The 15964-nt window shown below is 44.4% G+C and overlaps 2 protein-coding genes across 4 annotated transcripts in view; both read left to right on the forward strand.

The window, feature by feature from the left end:
- The window catches only part of tnc (tenascin C), a 58126-nt gene extending 47358 nt beyond the window's left edge, over positions 1-10768 (forward strand). For all 3 annotated transcript variants that reach the window (XM_024265326.2, XM_024265325.2, XM_024265324.2), the window contains 8 exons: positions 854-997; positions 1237-1367; positions 1442-1574; positions 2986-3137; positions 4935-5031; positions 5223-5384; positions 5517-5680; positions 10015-10768. In XM_024265326.2, the coding sequence (XP_024121094.1) occupies positions 854-997; positions 1237-1367; positions 1442-1574; positions 2986-3137; positions 4935-5031; positions 5223-5384; positions 5517-5680; positions 10015-10125 (1094 nt within the window). In that variant the 3' untranslated portion in view covers positions 10126-10768. The remainder of the gene's footprint in view (positions 1-853; positions 998-1236; positions 1368-1441; positions 1575-2985; positions 3138-4934; positions 5032-5222; positions 5385-5516; positions 5681-10014) is intronic.
- A 1467-nt stretch (positions 10769-12235) lies between these two features.
- si:ch73-195i19.3 (beta-1,3-galactosyltransferase 1) lies at positions 12236-15480 on the forward strand. The gene has a single exon (XM_024265327.2). It carries the CDS (start codon positions 12377-12379, stop codon positions 13325-13327), a length of 951 nt encoding a protein of 316 aa, XP_024121095.1. The 5' UTR covers positions 12236-12376; the 3' UTR covers positions 13328-15480.
- Positions 15481-15964: the final 484 nt, after the last annotated feature.

A 15964-nucleotide genomic window follows, 5' to 3' on the forward strand; every position in this document is an offset into this window, starting at 1 on the left:
TCCCTGTCTAGTAGACACATCCTCTTTTGGTCCTTCCTGTTTTTGCGCTGTCTGTGTCTAACCTCAGCCTACGCATATGACAAGCACTTTCAGTACAACATGATATATGATTTGCATAGCAGGTTCAAGCAATACATTCCTTCACTTCAGCTTTTCCTTTGCAGGATTCTTGCTTTGTACCAGATAATCTGAGAAGCTATATGTCAATTTAAAACTTTCAAAATGAGCACAAATGTTTAATAAAGTCAAAAAAATATTAGTCTGCAAAAATAGATTTGGAAGAAGGAAATATATAATAAAGAAATGAAAATGAAAGGATTTTAATCTCCTGCACCTGATAAAGATACAAGTTCATAATTATTCTCAGAAGGACGGCTTCCAAGATTCACAGACTTTATTAACCCTTCCGCTCTCCTTAGTTTGTTTACATTAAAAGTGGGGTCATCTGGACCCCCCAAGACAGTGCGCTGAACTTTTTTTTATCTTTGATTTTTGAGTTTCACTAATGTCCATGACAGACATAAAATCCTGTCCACCTTTGTCATGGAAGGAATCACATATCAATATGTGGTTGGAGTCAACTGGACCCCAAAGAGAGCGGAAGGGTTAAAAATTGCTGGAGAGGCTCTTGTGGTAGAGCGTCCGCCCTGAGATTGAAAGGTCGTGGGTTCAAATCCCGGCCGAATCATACCAAGCGTGGCTGTGGATGCAGCTCACCGCTCCCCCAGGGGATGGGTAAAATCCGGAGAGCAAATTTCCCAAACCTAGGTGCGTGACAAATAGTGGAACTTTGACTTTAATGAAACATCTTTGTGATGAGAGAAGGCTTGTTGTGTTTGTGTTTTCATTTTAGGGGCTCCTGTAATGATGCGTGTATCTGGGAACGTGGTGGAGTTTGAAATGAGCTCGCTGACACCAGCGACTCACTACACTGTGAAGGTGTACGCCGTGAGGGATTTAGCCAAGAGTGCTGCTACAACAACAGAGTTCACAACAGGTCTGCGCTCCCACCTCATTGTCTACACCCCCAAACATTTTCTCCTGAGATGCACTCAAACACCTGAAATCCATCGGCCTGCAGCCTTTCAGGAGTGGAAGCAGCTCAAACCTTTAATGCTTTTATGTTCAAATACATTTCAGTGGTCAGAAAAGAAAATGTCAAACTCTTCAAGAAATAGTTTTCTATAATAGTTCTGTGATCACATTCCAATAATCAAGAAGTTTGTTTTTCTGTAGATGTAGATGCGCCCCAGGACCTGACTGCCAGTAACATCCAGACAGAAAGTGCTTTGCTTACCTGGAAACCTCCTCGAGCCAACATCAGTGCCTACATCCTCAGCTTTGAGGCTGTGGACGGAGCTGTGCGGGTTAGTATGAGTGTCAGGTTTTTGTGATGCAGTGAGGTGAAGAACTGTGCTGATATCTGCACCCCCCTGCCCAGGAGGTGGTCCTCAGCCCCGCTGCGGTGTCCTACAACATGGTCCAACTCAGCGCCTCCACGGAATACTCTGTCAGGTTGCAGGCCCAAGCTGGTCCCAAGAAGAGCGGTGTCGTCACCACTGTCCTCACCACCAGTAGGTCCTGTTCTCTAAAATCCTGTTTCACTGAGGGGCTCGGTCTGGTCCGTCCGCTCAGTGTTACGCCGGAGTCACACAGGACGCGATAGCGCCGCGCAGCGGCGCGGAGCGGAGAGCGCGCCGCTGCGCGGCTCTCTATTGGTCACACCAGACGCGATTTGTTTCCGCGACGGTCGGCATGCGCTTCTGCTAGAGCTATTGCTTTTTTGCCATCATGATCAATAACCAGGATATCTCCCAGTGTTTCTGCTAAAAGGAGATGGTCTCTGCCCCTGTCGACACAGACCCCGCCCCCCAACTCCGCAGTCGGCCCACTTCATTGATCGGCTTGTGCGCGCGTGTGCGTGTCTGTCTGTTCTGTTGTGTGTCTGTGTGCACGCACGCAGGTGTTTCCGTCGGTCAATTAATAAACTAAAAATATTACCTGATGTTTCTTCCCAGAAGAACCGCTCCTCTGCCTCTCTCTCGTTCAAACGCAGCCCCGTGCCCCGCTCCAGTGTGCCCCCACTGCCCCGTCTGCCCTGCTTTTTTTCCTCCCAGAACCCTGCAGACCAGCACACCCGCTCCGGAGATCTGTGGTGTCCGGGGTGGGGGCTCTCGCGCACGCGTGTCTGTGTGTTTTGATTGTATGCATATTTTCATACAGTCTGTTTAGACACAAAAACTTGATAACATTTGTCAATCGCGGCGTTTTATTGTGAAAAATTGGTTCTATTTTGAAAATAAACCGGATTTTCTCATGTATTTCGACGCAGCTTCCTGCCAGTATTGACGCGGAGCGCTCGCGTCGCGCGGAAGAAATAGGCCAGACGCCGAAACGTTGCGCTGCACCGCGCGGACCCTCCGCGCCGCTGCGCGTCGCTCCGCGCCTGGTGTGACCGACGCCATAGGTTAACATGGGCGCCGATAGGAAGCGCACGCCGTTCCGCGCCGCTTCGCGGCGCTATCGCGTCCTGTGTGACTCCGGCGTTAGGCCGTCACAGGGCATGCGGGACGGAGACTGATAGCGTAGATTTCTGTCATTGTAGTGCAACTGCAGAAAAGCGAATCTAACAGCAACACTGGAGGTCATCCAGCAGCTCGTGTTTTTTTCCTCGTTTGGCTTTTGATTGTTCAGCATTTCATGCTCTTTGAGAGAAGGTTGTGGGCAGCAAAGCAGCATGCAGCTTCTCTCTTTTGTCCTGATGACCTTCACAGGTTTCAACGTGCTAACCGGTCTGTTCCATTTTTCTATGGAGCTACAACCAACAGAAGCTCAAAGATGGAACAGTTCAGTCCTGCTTAATGGGTCATTTTCAAAATGGAAATGCTCAAAATTCTGAACTGGACCGCTCAGTGGAAACAAGGCTCACATGAGACAGAAAAATGGGGCATACCATCTCTGACCTCTCTGACCTTGTGTTTGCAGCTGGGGTACTGTACAGACACCCCCGAGACTGTTCACAGGCTCTGCTGAACGGAGACGCCACATCCGGCCTGCACACCGTCTACGTGGGCGGAGATGAGAAGCAGCCGCTGCAGGTCTACTGTGACATGAGCACAGATGGAGGCGGCTGGATCGTAAGTCAGAGACAAGAACCCCCTGGGATGATTCTGCAACGTTTGAGTTCAGCAGCAGATGTTAACCAATCTTTATGCTAACAGTTCTGATGCTTAACAAGTCTGTGCCTCTAAGGGCCCATTTACACTTGGTTTGGTTCTCAGGACAGTTTGTCTCCTAGAATAATCCTCTGTGAAACTCATCAGTGCTCTGGTGCAGACCAGACAAGCAAATCCTGCCCCCTGAGGGTCTCTGTTCAATGTAGCGTGGACCAAAGTGCAGAATAGAAAGGAAGAAAATGTATGACTTAACAGTTAGGTATATATATATATATGAAAATCTCACAGCCTAAAAGTGAAGAACTGAAGTCAGGGAATTTTTAAAAATGTGTCAAGCTGCATTCACAGCGAATGAAATTTGTGCGTAAGGAAACATCAGTCACATTGACTCAAGTTTAAGCAGCCATTTCCAATGAAGAGTCTTTGTAAACCCATCTAAAGTCTAGTTTTGGGCAAATCAGTTGTGTTCTTGCTTCACCAGATTTTAAGTCCATTCTCAGGTTCTATGTACAAAACGGGTGATCACTGATCACGCACTAGACGTTTAGATTTAATGCTAAATTGCAAAAATGCTGAACTGTGACCAGTCAGGGACCCGGATTTGGAGGTGATGTGTGGGTAACGTTCTTTTCATAACACAGAAGTACCAACTGTTGTAACTGTCGTACTCGTCTTTCTGTGCCTGATCAGAAGTAAATTACAATCCTTTTTTTGGAATAGAGGTGTGAAAGAAAAAGCATGGAGTAGGATTTGTTGATTTGCACTGCACTTACTTTACACACTACCCTTTACCAGCTATAGGTGGTGTGGTAGTACACAGTACCATCAGGAGTCAGAGTTCTGGCTCCCCCTCTGGTCACCAGCTGTCTCCAGAGTACTGAACATATCTCCCAGCAACCCCAGCACACACTTCCTGGATGCAGCTCTGTTGGCTCTCATGTCCTAATCCCCCACCTGTTACTTTAGGACTGCACAGAGCCTGACTTAGTGTGAAGTATTGTTTGTGTCTCTCTGCCTGCATTACCGAGCATTTCCTTCTGGACCGGATCTTCTGGTTCTGACCCTGTTTGTTTACTGATTAACCTCTGCCTGTCTGACCCTGATTTAGCTTTGTGACTTTTTGCTGTGGTTAGTTCCAGTCTGAACTAATAAATCTGCTGCAGGTGGAACCAGCTGTTCTGTCTTTTTGTGACTAGTGAAAAGCTTAAGAAGAGGCCCTCCCCCTCCCAATCTCTGCTTGTCTGGTGCTGGTCCAGTGCAAACACCGGCTGGATGAGTGCTCATGAAACCACATATAGTGTGTTCTTGAACATGCAACATGCGTGGTGTGACTATAGTTTCAGTTTCTTTACGTCAGTTTAACCCAGTTTTACCAGCTTTTCCTTACATATTGGGGTGTGGCATGTGAATGTGAGCCAATCATGTCGATGTATGAAAACTAAAAGCGTTGTGTCCACAGGAGTCTCTAAAGCAACCAAAGACACTTCTAGTTCAGTCACACAGTATGCTAAAGCAGGGCTCAAAACTCAGTGACTGTAAAAAAATTATTTTAATTTGATTATCCAAACCTGAATTTCTGACTGCAGCCAGATTACCTCCAACGTCTTAAAAGCAGCAGAAGGGTTCGTACGGTTTACAAGGCCTTTGTTCTTCATGTGGGGATGGGGTTAAAGAGAATCTTGGAAGGTTGAGCTTAGAAGTTCTTGGTGTTCTTTTAAACAAACATTTCACCATGTGGGTTATTCTCTTTTTTATAAGGTTTTCCTGCGGCGGAAAAGTGGAAAAGTTGAATTTTTCCGCAACTGGAAGAACTACACAGGTGGCTTTGGAGACATGAACGACGAATTCTGGCTCGGTAATGATCTTCAGGTCGACACGTCTTTAATGAAGACATGAGTGAATACTGCATTTGGATCAATTTAATCCATATAAATCTGCATTTAAGTGATCTATGCTCATGAATGTCTCAACAAATAAATGCTTGGTTATATGTAGAAACGTTTACAATGTAAATATGTTCAGAGAGAAACCTGCTCTTTCCCATAGGTCTGTCCAACCTCCACAAGATCACCGCTGGGGGGCAGTACGAGCTGCGAGTTGACCTTAAAGATAAAGGAGAGACAGCATACGCTCAGTATGAAAAATTCTCTGTGTCTGAACCGCGAAGCCGATACAAAGTGCATGTGGGAGGATACAGTGGGACAGCAGGTAGAGCTGTGCAGTCTGCACCCCCATACAAACACATTGTGAACGTTCTCTTCATTGTTTTAATATTAATCAAGAACCTTGTTTAGTCAGGAGACAGCTTCAACCTCTCCACGCTGACCTCTGTTTTCATAGGGGACTCTATGACTTACCATCACGGCCGACCGTTCTCCACCTACGACCATGACAACGACATCGCTGTCACCAACTGTGCTCTGTCCTACAAGGGAGCCTTCTGGTACAAGAACTGTCACCGAGTCAACCTGATGGGCCGATATGGAGATAACAACCACAGCAAGGTCTGCTCAGAAGCTGGAGAACTTCTCACTCTTAACCCTTTAACCCTGGAGATGTCGCCGGCGACACCGAAATAACACACACTCTCTGACTTACCATAACTCTTCTTCCATTTACACAATGCACATGAGTCAGTAGATTCTGACATGGAGAGAAGCAGCTTTGTATAAATGTGGTGCAAAGCTGCTATTCTGACAGAATCCACTGGAACTATGTTAAATGGATAAAAGGTTGAGATAGTCAGAAGAATGTCTGGAGCTTCAGAGTTAAAGGGTTAACATCCTTTGATGATGTAGACATTCTACTTTTATCTATAAGATTACTCGAGAATTATTTGTTAGTATGACAATTCAAGCTTTAATTTATAATTTCTGCATTTTACAAATAGGTCTACATTATTAAGCTGTAGCAATTAGAATACAGAATCTATGGTTACAGTTGTGTTTACTTATGATGCACAAATTACATCACATGTCAGATGAAGAGATTGACAGCATTGCCTAGCCAATTACATTGAAGAGGATAACTGATCAGAGGAAGACAACAGCTGTGTTCTGCAGTGTAATTATTCATGATTACTGGATGTTCACTTTGAACTTTGGCTTCAATGATTACACAGAAAGCTCCTCCATGGAATCAGTTTCATTAGCTGTTGACTTACAGTTGAAATCATCTGCCCTTCATGTAAAAACTAGATAGAAATATACATGGATATAATTTGATTTAACGTTTCTGTTTGCGTATGACTTGCAGAAAATCTCAGACTTTATAAATGAACCCAAGAGTCAAACTTGTTTTTGTTTTAACCACAGATTCAAATAATCTAGTTTGTTATATTCCTGTTAGAGACCTCCCTGTCGCTGCCTGCCAGCTTGGACCAGAACATCAGAACCATTTCCTTTCCTCCTAATGGATGCAGACTTGTGCTCTTTCATCACAAGTCTTTCTAAAGATTAATTCTGATTTAGAATCAGTCTATTCCTCACTAAAGTTTGCCATGAGAATCCATCAAAGTGGGACATATGTCTGGGTCATCAAGAGCATCTTCTGAAACTCTTTAAAACAAAAAATGTCCGATTTGAACACGTGTTTAATATTTAACAGTCCATCCAGGATTTTGCGATTGCAACTATTAACGCAAACTCAAGCAAACCCCAAGATTTGATGCATTCATTGCAACTTTACATTTTCACTGCAACTTTGACCAATCTACCGTGACAAAAGTCATGGGTGACGACGCAGCTTTACGACCGTTTCCTGTATGACTCCTTCCTGGGAGCCATGCTGTTTTTAAATCTCTCTTTAATACTTTTTTTTTTTTTTTTTTGTGAAATGGGTTAGTTATCCCAAGGCTACACGTGCAGCAAAACATGAGCCAAGTATGAGGAAAGATAGAGAACAGCGCCATGTGCAACAACAAGAAACACAACATCAACACAAAAAAGTAAAGAAAATGAGAGACTCTGGAGAAAGAAGCAAAATCTGAAACCAGTTCACTTCCACTGATAATACAAAGGGAGGATTTAGTGTCTGCAGGAACATCATTTTTTTTTTTTTCATTTTTATTCATTTATAAAAACATACAATATAAACTTGAGTTATAAACTCAAGCATGATAGAAAAGGAAAAAAAAAAAACGAAAAGGGGACAGAAAGAAGAAAAACTAATTCCATATAGAACTTCCTCTACAACAAACCTACAGACTCCTGAGAGAAGCTTCTCCACACAGAACAGATCATTACTGACAGAAGAAACCAGATCAGATCCTCAGTCTGCCAGAGACCAGAGACTCTACCAGAGACTCAGCTTTTAAAATAAAGAGGAAGATTCTGAGGAGAAAATGGAAATCTGAGGATTAATCTGCTATGTCTGTCTTTTTTTTAGTTTACAATTTTTCCCTGCAGAATGTTATTTTACTCTAAAGCAGGGGTCTCAAACTCAATTCAGCCGAGGGCCGCTGGAGGCAGAGTCTGGGTGAGGCTGGGCCGCATCAGGATTTTCACAAGAAAAGTGCTGATAAAATATTACAATGTTCTCAAATATCCCTATTTTTAACACAAAATAAGGAATTAAAAAAATTTAAAAAAAGAAATATTATTTAAAAAAAATCATTCATTAATAAATAAATAAAATAATAACAATGACCATACAGCAGATACAGACGACTGAAGAAACCACATATTGACTGACTGACTAGAGCAGTGTTTCTGAAATGGTGGGGAGCACCCCCTGGAAGGGAATAAAAACATCCATCCATCCATCTTCTTGTCCGCTTTGTCCCTTTCGGGGTCGCGGGGGTGCTGGAGCCTATCCTGGCTACTGAAGGGTGAAGGCGGGGCACACCCTGGACAGGTCTCCAGTCTGTCGCAGGGCCTCAATCACACACATTCACTCTCACATTCACACCTAGGGACAATTTAGAGTCACCAATGAACCTATGAAGCATGTTTTTGGACGGTGGGAGGAAGCCGGAGTCCCCGGTGAAAACCCACGCATGCACGGGGAGAACATGCAAACTCCACACAGAAAGGTCCCAGCCGGGAGTCGAACCGGGGCCTTCTCGCTGTGGGGCAAGAGCGCTAACCACTGCGCCACCGTGCAGCCCAGGAATAAAAACATGTTTACATTATTTATGGATTTTGTGCATAATTCGATATAGTAGTTGATAATAAATTAAATATAGAAAAAACAACCTAAAAATCCATTTGGTAGCAGAAAGAGCCGCTGGTTACAGTGAACCAATGAAAAGAACTGAATCTCTGAGAAAAACCAGAATTCATCACTATTGTGGAGGGAAACAAGGAAAGATTTGTTTTTACTTTGTCTGAACGTTTTAGAAGGATTCTTAAAAAATAAAGAAAGGAAATGTAATAAAACAGATTATTTTTAAATTATTCTTTAATGATAATAAAAGTACAATATTTTGAGGAGATATATCTTTAACTTGAGTAAATTAACTAATGACACCGATCATATTTGCTGCAGAAAGTTGGGGGGGGTGGGTAAGAGAAAAAAAATTCATAAACTCTGGACTAGAGAAAACTATTCTTATTCAGTTTCAGATGCTTGTATTAACAGCTCCTCCTTCATTTCTGAGCTGAGAGCAGCGCGCTCACTGAAGGTGCTCCCACACCGGCCACGTCGGCGCGCAATCAAGCGCACACTTCCAATGAAAAGTAAATGCAAATGCGCGCACACTAGAATTCCTGGCCTCCGCGTCTGGAGCACAAGTTTTTAACTCTGGTCTCGAGCTCTACACCTAAATCGGGCACGCACTGAGCGCGCTCTGAGTCTTTAACCCGGTTCAACATTTCCACGCACAGTCGTAGCTCTGACCAATCAGGGACTCTGATTTTGGAGCTGCTCTTGTGGCGTCTGCTTCAAAGCACTGAAGTGCTGAACATGATCATGAAAGAGAAATGAATCATTGCAGTTTGTGTCCGGTCGGGTTAATATGACACCCAGACAGACATTTATGAGGATAGAGTTGTGACAACAAAAAATATGGAACAACATTTCAGGGATTTCCAATCGTTTCAACTCTTTGCTCCGAGATTCTCCCTGTTGTAGATGGCAGGAGTGCTAAGGAACAGTAAAAATAGAAGAAGAATCTCCTCTCTGCTACTGCGTGCGTGACCGCGCTGCTCCGGTGTGGATACCACCTGCTGAATGCAGGGTTCATAAACCCGCGCAGACCGCGTTCTTGAACGCACCGCACGCAGCCAGTGTGGACGCACCTTTGAAGATTCTGCTCGCGCGCATCACTCACGCACGCGGAAGTGGTCAGTCTCTCTTGCGAGGACTTTTGCTGCTCGTGGAGGAGGAAAAAACGCTTGCGAGAGTCTGATGAATGTTTGATGCGTGCACAGAGATGTCTTATTTCTGTGTGGAGTTTTGTCATAAATAAACTCCATAAGTGTCTCCCATTCATTCTGAGTGAGACATTCAGCTCCTGCCACACCTGGGTTAGGGTGTGGCAGGAGCTAACCCATATACCTCACCGTGATTGGTTCAGCTCTTCACACAACAACTGTCATTCACATAAGCCTTGCGGGCCGCACCAACAGTAATCTTTCATTTGAAGACGGGGGCGCAAATCATCAGTTTGAGACCCCTGCTCTAAAGTATGTTTAAATCAGTACACAAATATTTGATATTAGGTTTTAGGCGAAAAAAATCATAAAAATCATAAAAATCTGCCATGAAATCCTGGAGGGTCTGTCTTAGGGACAATGTTGGATCAGCAAAGTTTTAAGCTTATCTATAAATTCATTGTATGAAAATGTGCATTGATCTTTACTTTGGCTCTTCTTTTCTTTAAATTTCTGCTCTGCAGGGAGTGAACTGGTTCCACTGGAAAGGCCATGAGCACTCCATTGAGTTTGCAGAGATGAAGATCAGACCGTCAAACTTCAGAAACCTGGAAGGAAGAAGAAAGAGATCATAAATCATTTGAAAAAAGTCCCCACCAACCAGATCAGCAGCATTGTTCCAAGGCTGTCGCATCGGCTTCAACCACTGTACATCAACCACTCCCCTGTCATGGTAAGGCGTGCTCATGCCGCCAAAGCTGCAGCACGTCACGGACACCCGAAAGGGGGTCCCTGCTGACCCACTCTTTGGAAGCAGGAAGGTGTGAGTGCAACTTTGGCAACATGTACAGCCGCTGATCCACAGCTTCCTAATGGAATGGAGTTTAGGATCAGGAGGCAAAAAAACTGTTATTTTCCTTCAGTTGCTGTTCCTCATACAAAACTGGGTTTTTGAACTTGTTAGCTGCCCCCCCACGTAATTTTGTATCAGCCACAGTTTGGTGTTTTAAAGTGAAATAAATGTCCTGATTGAATTTTTAATGTTTCATCTTTAAATGTGAATAAAGTTAATCATTGTGAAACAGAACATTTTGGAAAAAAATGAAGAGCAGTTTGTTTTAAATGATCTGTTCATAGATAAGCCCCCCCCCCCACCCCCAGTATGATGCTAAATCACTGACCTGCAGAAAAAGCCTGTGTATTGGATGTTGGTTGTATTGTCTCAAGCGGGGTGATGTCTCTGTAAACTGTAAGACAATAAAAGGTTTTGTTAAATAATCACGTGTCATTGAATTAAAGCTGCAGGCATATTTTATTTCCAGCAAACCTCAGTAAGAAGATGAAGAAGATATTTGTTAAAAATGTAAAAATGATACAGTGAAATGTTTTAAACAAGAAGATCATTTTTTTCCACTAACAAATTTCTATAAACGTATTGACTTTATACACACACTTTGTTATGAATGACATTTATACTGAAGAAAGTGTTCCAGTGTTTGTACTTGTTTACAACCATCAACCTTAAACCAATAGAATCAACAAACAAACAACTGAACATTTCAAATCACATCAGAAAAGGCTGAAAGTCTCTGCCTGTCATTTACAGACCAGCCGACGCTCCACTCAACACTCAGACAATAAATATATAGACAATGTGTAGTGGTGTGTGATTGTGAATGTGTATGAGTGTGTAATTGTGAATGTGTATGAGTGTGTGACTGTGAATGTGTATGAGTGTGTGATTGTGAATGTGTATGAGTGTGTGATTGTGAATGTGTATGAGTGTGTATGTGTGAATGTGTATGAGTGTGTAATTGTGAATGTGTATGAGTGTGTGACTGTGAATGTGTATGAGTGTGTGATTGTGAATGTGTATAAGTGTGTGATTGTGAATGTGTATGAGTGTGTGATTGTGAATGTGTATGAGTGTGTGATTGTGAATGTGTATGAGTGTGTGATTGTGAATGTGTATGAGTGTGTGTGTGTGAATGTGTATGAGTGTGTGATTGTGAATGTGTATGAGTGTGTGATTGTGAATGTGTATGAGTGTGTAATTGTGAATGTGTATGAGTGTGTGTGTGTGAATGTGTATGAGTGTGTGATTGTGAATGTGTATGAGTGTGTGGTTGTGAATGTGTATGAGTGTGTGGTTGTGAATGTGTATGAGTGTGTGATTGTGAATGTGTATGAGTGTGTGGTTGTGAATGTGTATGATTGTGTGGTTGTAAATGTGTATGAGTGTGTGGTTGTGAATGTGTATGAGTGTGTGGTTGTGAATGTGTAGTGGTGTGTAATTGTGAATGTGTGTGTCACCCTGTGTTTTAAGTAATTGTGCTGCTCTGATACCCTGCCTGTCCTCCGCAGGGTCAGACCGTGAGCCCCGGCTGTTTTGCCTGGTTTGCTTTGCTTGGTGTCACTCTGCCTTGCTTGGCGCAAATTTTCTTGGTCAACTAATTTGATGATGACGATATTTGCATCAGAAAGAAGTTGTAGTGGGGGGGATTGAGAAACTCTAGGTTAAAGTAACAGCGCCTCTGCACTGCAATGACGCGTCCTGATTATTTAAACTAGATTGTGGAGGGAATGTACATCAGTACAGACTAAAATTTTTACCTTTTTGGATGCTAGTGTGCCGCGGGATTTTTTTTCATGGAAAAGTTGTACCATGGCTCAAAAAAGGTTGAAAAACACTGCTCTAAGCTGCTGACTGTCCGTCCGCGTGGCAGATGCGCGCACATCCAGCTTGCAGACCCCGGGCTACCTGATAAATGTATCTGGTGGCTTGCCATACACCGCTCGGCTCCTTCCGCGTTCCTCCACGGAGATCACGTGGCTCGGCGCCGCGCCCGCGCGCCCGTGCTGCAACAGCGGCCGTTAACGGCGGACATGCGCGCGGCTCTGCGGTGGAAGTTGGTGAAGTTCGTCGGCGCCGGGACGCTCCTGGTTCTGGCCGCAGCGGTCAGCCTGAGGACGCCGGCGGAGGAGCTGAGCCCCCTCTCCGCGGAGGAGCACCGGCTGCTCTCCCCCCTCACATACCGGTACCTCCTCAACCAGCCGGACGCGTGCCGGGACAGAAGCCCCCTCCTGGTGCTGCTCGTGCCTGTCGCCCCCCAGGACTCCGCGGCCCGGGGGGCGGTCCGGAGGACGTGGGGCTCCGCAGAGCGGGACGTCCTGACTCTGTTTTTCTCCGGACTTCCTGGAGCGCAGCTGCAGCCCAGCCTGCAGGGAGCGCTACAGGAGGAGAGCCGCCTGCACGCAGACATCATCCAGATGGACTTTCTGGACTCTTACCAGAACCTGACCATCAAAACCATGATGATGATGAAGTGGTTCTCCACCTTCTGCCCCCACGCCGCCTTCGGCATGAAGGTGGACGCAGACGTCTTCGTGAACGTCTTCCTCCTGCTGGAACGGCTGCAGCGCTCCCCCCGGCGCGGCTTCATCACGGGCTCGGTGATCTACGACGGCCAGCCCCGGAGGGATCCGAACAGCAAATGGTTCTTGTCAGAGGAGCGTTACCGCGACCACACGTTCCCGCCCTACGTTTCTGGAGCGGGCTACGTCTTCTCAGGTGACATGGCGGGAAGGATCTCCTGGGCCTCCAGGTTTGTGCGGATGATCCCGCTGGAAGACGTGTACGTGGGCCTGTGTCTGCGTGTGCTGGACGTGCGGCCGGTTTACTCTCGCAGCGGGATGTTCCTCAGGAACCTGTTTGAAATCAGAACCCTGAAGTACGACAGGTGCACGTTCGCCAGGCTGCTGATTGTCAACAGGTACAGGCCGGCAGAGCTGCTGCAGATGTGGAAGGACTTCTCTGAGAGCCGGGCAGGATGCTGAAGCTTCCTCTGGAGAAGATGGAGCCGGAGAATGTAAAAGGTCAGGAAGAGGCTGAATCAACATTATATGAAGTCTCTCGAAAAAAAAAAAAACAAATCTTTTGCTGCATAATTAGATTTTACGGCATGTATTTCCGCTTCTTAAATTCCCTGTAAAAACAAGAAAGTGAAAGCAAAAAGAATGAAGACAAAGTGGAACTGATAGTTCTAGGATTTCGGAGCCAAATTGAAAGCAGCAGTTTGAAAAAAAAAACAGTTAAAATCCTCAAAATCAAACCTAATAAAATAATTCATCAGAAGAAGAAATGTCTCAGATTCACAGATGAAAACAAAGGATCTGCAATGAAAAGCTAAAATAAGACTGGAGGGATTACCTGTTCAGAACTGTTGATGGATCGGGAAGATCAGGATCTGCAGAGTTCAACAGTAAGAACAGCAGCTGAAGTGGAGTTTGCTTCATGGTTTTCAGCCCCCCCCCATTCTGCTCAGGGAAACGTCAGACGTCAGTCAGTTTGTGATTTGCAGGATGTTGATTTTTTTCAATCTGCTGAAGGATGCTCGGACACTGTGTGCCTTAAGATGAAGACGTTTACCTGCTGACGTCACTACGACCTTTCACCTTCAGGAACTACGAGGAGGATTTGAGCTGAACGTCAGTCAGCAGGTAGAGCTAGTAAAGCCATATTCTGAGAATCAAACCATCCAAAGTTTCCCTGTGACCTGTTCTGCTGTTCTGATCCGTTCTGCTGGTCTGACCCGTTCTGCTGTTCTGATCCGTTCTGCTGTTCTGACCCAAAGTGCTCTTTAGTTTATTACTGTTCACAGCTGCCTTTAAACCTCAGGAGGATGAACATTTTATGAGGTTTTGCCTTTTATTTTGTATTTGTCATATTTATCTGCAGTCACTTGATGAACAGCAGTTTTCTGATGCTGTTTCCATCCACCTGACGAGCAACATGTACCACAAGAACACGGAAGTCCTTAAAACCATTACCCTGACCTGCAGTTTCCTCAGTACTGGATGTCAGGGAGGCGTCTCCCTCTGAGTGTCTGATATGACCCTTGATCTCGCTGTCTTAGGCTGTACGTTCCTCCACTGGACCACTCTGCTGATCTAGATGTTAGGAAGCCTCTCCAGACAGAGTCCGACCCCCAAACGCCTCAAAGGTTCATGCTTTGATCTGAATGCTGAATCAGATCTATGTACATCCAGCTTGTCTGCACCGTCAGAACTTATCGCTGCTGCTGTCATCATGCTGGAAATCTGAGGAAAACTTCAATAAATCTGATTGTCTTTGTCAATCCAGAATGTTTGGAAAGCTTTTCTGTCATTTTACAGTCACTTTACAATATTTATCATTGTTACAATAAATGTAAGGAATGTAAGATGGGGGAATTTGTCTGTGTCATTTGGTGATTTCACTCATTTATTTCAGTAAAGATGTACAGAGTTCTCCTGAAAACTATATTTATTTTTAGTTCATTTTATGAATGTGTAAAACTAAGTTTGAAAACTAAAAAATCCTAAAAAAAAAACAAAACTCTAAAATTAACTAGATAAAATAAACTGCCTGTTAAAAATATTAAAATCAATTACAAACAATGGTCAATAATTTAAATACAATAAAAACATTGTTTCCTAAAACAAAAATGCATCACTAAAGAGATGTTGAACATACATCTGCAGTTTAACACTCCACAAGTCTTTTTTTTTTTTTTAGTTCCTCAGTATTGATACTTATAATCAGAAAAAATGCCGGAAAAACGTAAAAACAGTATTATAGTTGATCACTTCAACATTAACCAATCCTGAGATCTCTGGGATTCTGATATTTTTACACTAAGTCGTACTGCTATAATAGTGAGGAGCAGTGGCGCCCGTTCACCCCTCTGCGTCTGCAATCGCTTGTCTGTGGTTTGCTTCCTGAGGTTACGGCGCCTCCCACTCCCTCTGCGGACCGGCGTCCTGTTGAGGGTTTTACTGATGCATGAGGACCCGTGATGACCGTGGCTCGCGTCTGCCGTCTCCAGGCGTCCGAGACTACACACCTGTGGCTCAGAGGGAGTGTCATGGATTCGAGAGGTGGATCGTATCATCGATAAACAGATTGGGAGTGTTTCCCATTAAAATAAAAAGTGTAAAACAAAAAAAAATTAACTTGTGATTTAAAGTTTGAAAAACAGAATATGTTATGTAACCCCTGATGAAGTCCAATGTACTATAATTGCATGTCAAGACATAAATTCAGTATGATAAACATCTTCTTCTTCTTTTCCTTTGGGCTTTTCCCTTCAGGGGTCGCCACAGCGAATCAGTTTCCTCCATCTAAGCCAGTCTTCAGCATCCTCCACTCTAACACCAGCCACCTCCTCTTTGGTCTTCCTCTAGACCAGGGGTCGGGAACCTATGGCTCGCGAGCCATATGTGGCTCTTTTGATGATTACATCTGGCTCTCAGATCGATCATTAGGGATGTTTGAAATGACTTGCACCTCGCCTGTCAGCAAGACCAGGCGGCTGCTGGCAGGAACGGGGAAAGGCACCTGAAATGAAGAGGAGTGCAAAGCCAGATTTTCAGCCAGCGTTGCCAGATATTGACTCAGTTTTCCAGCCCAAGCATCTTCAGACCGCCGCACCT

Source organism: Oryzias melastigma, linkage group LG13, assembly GCF_002922805.2.
Source record: "Oryzias melastigma strain HK-1 linkage group LG13, ASM292280v2, whole genome shotgun sequence".
NCBI lineage: Eukaryota > Metazoa > Chordata > Actinopteri > Beloniformes > Adrianichthyidae > Oryzias > Oryzias melastigma.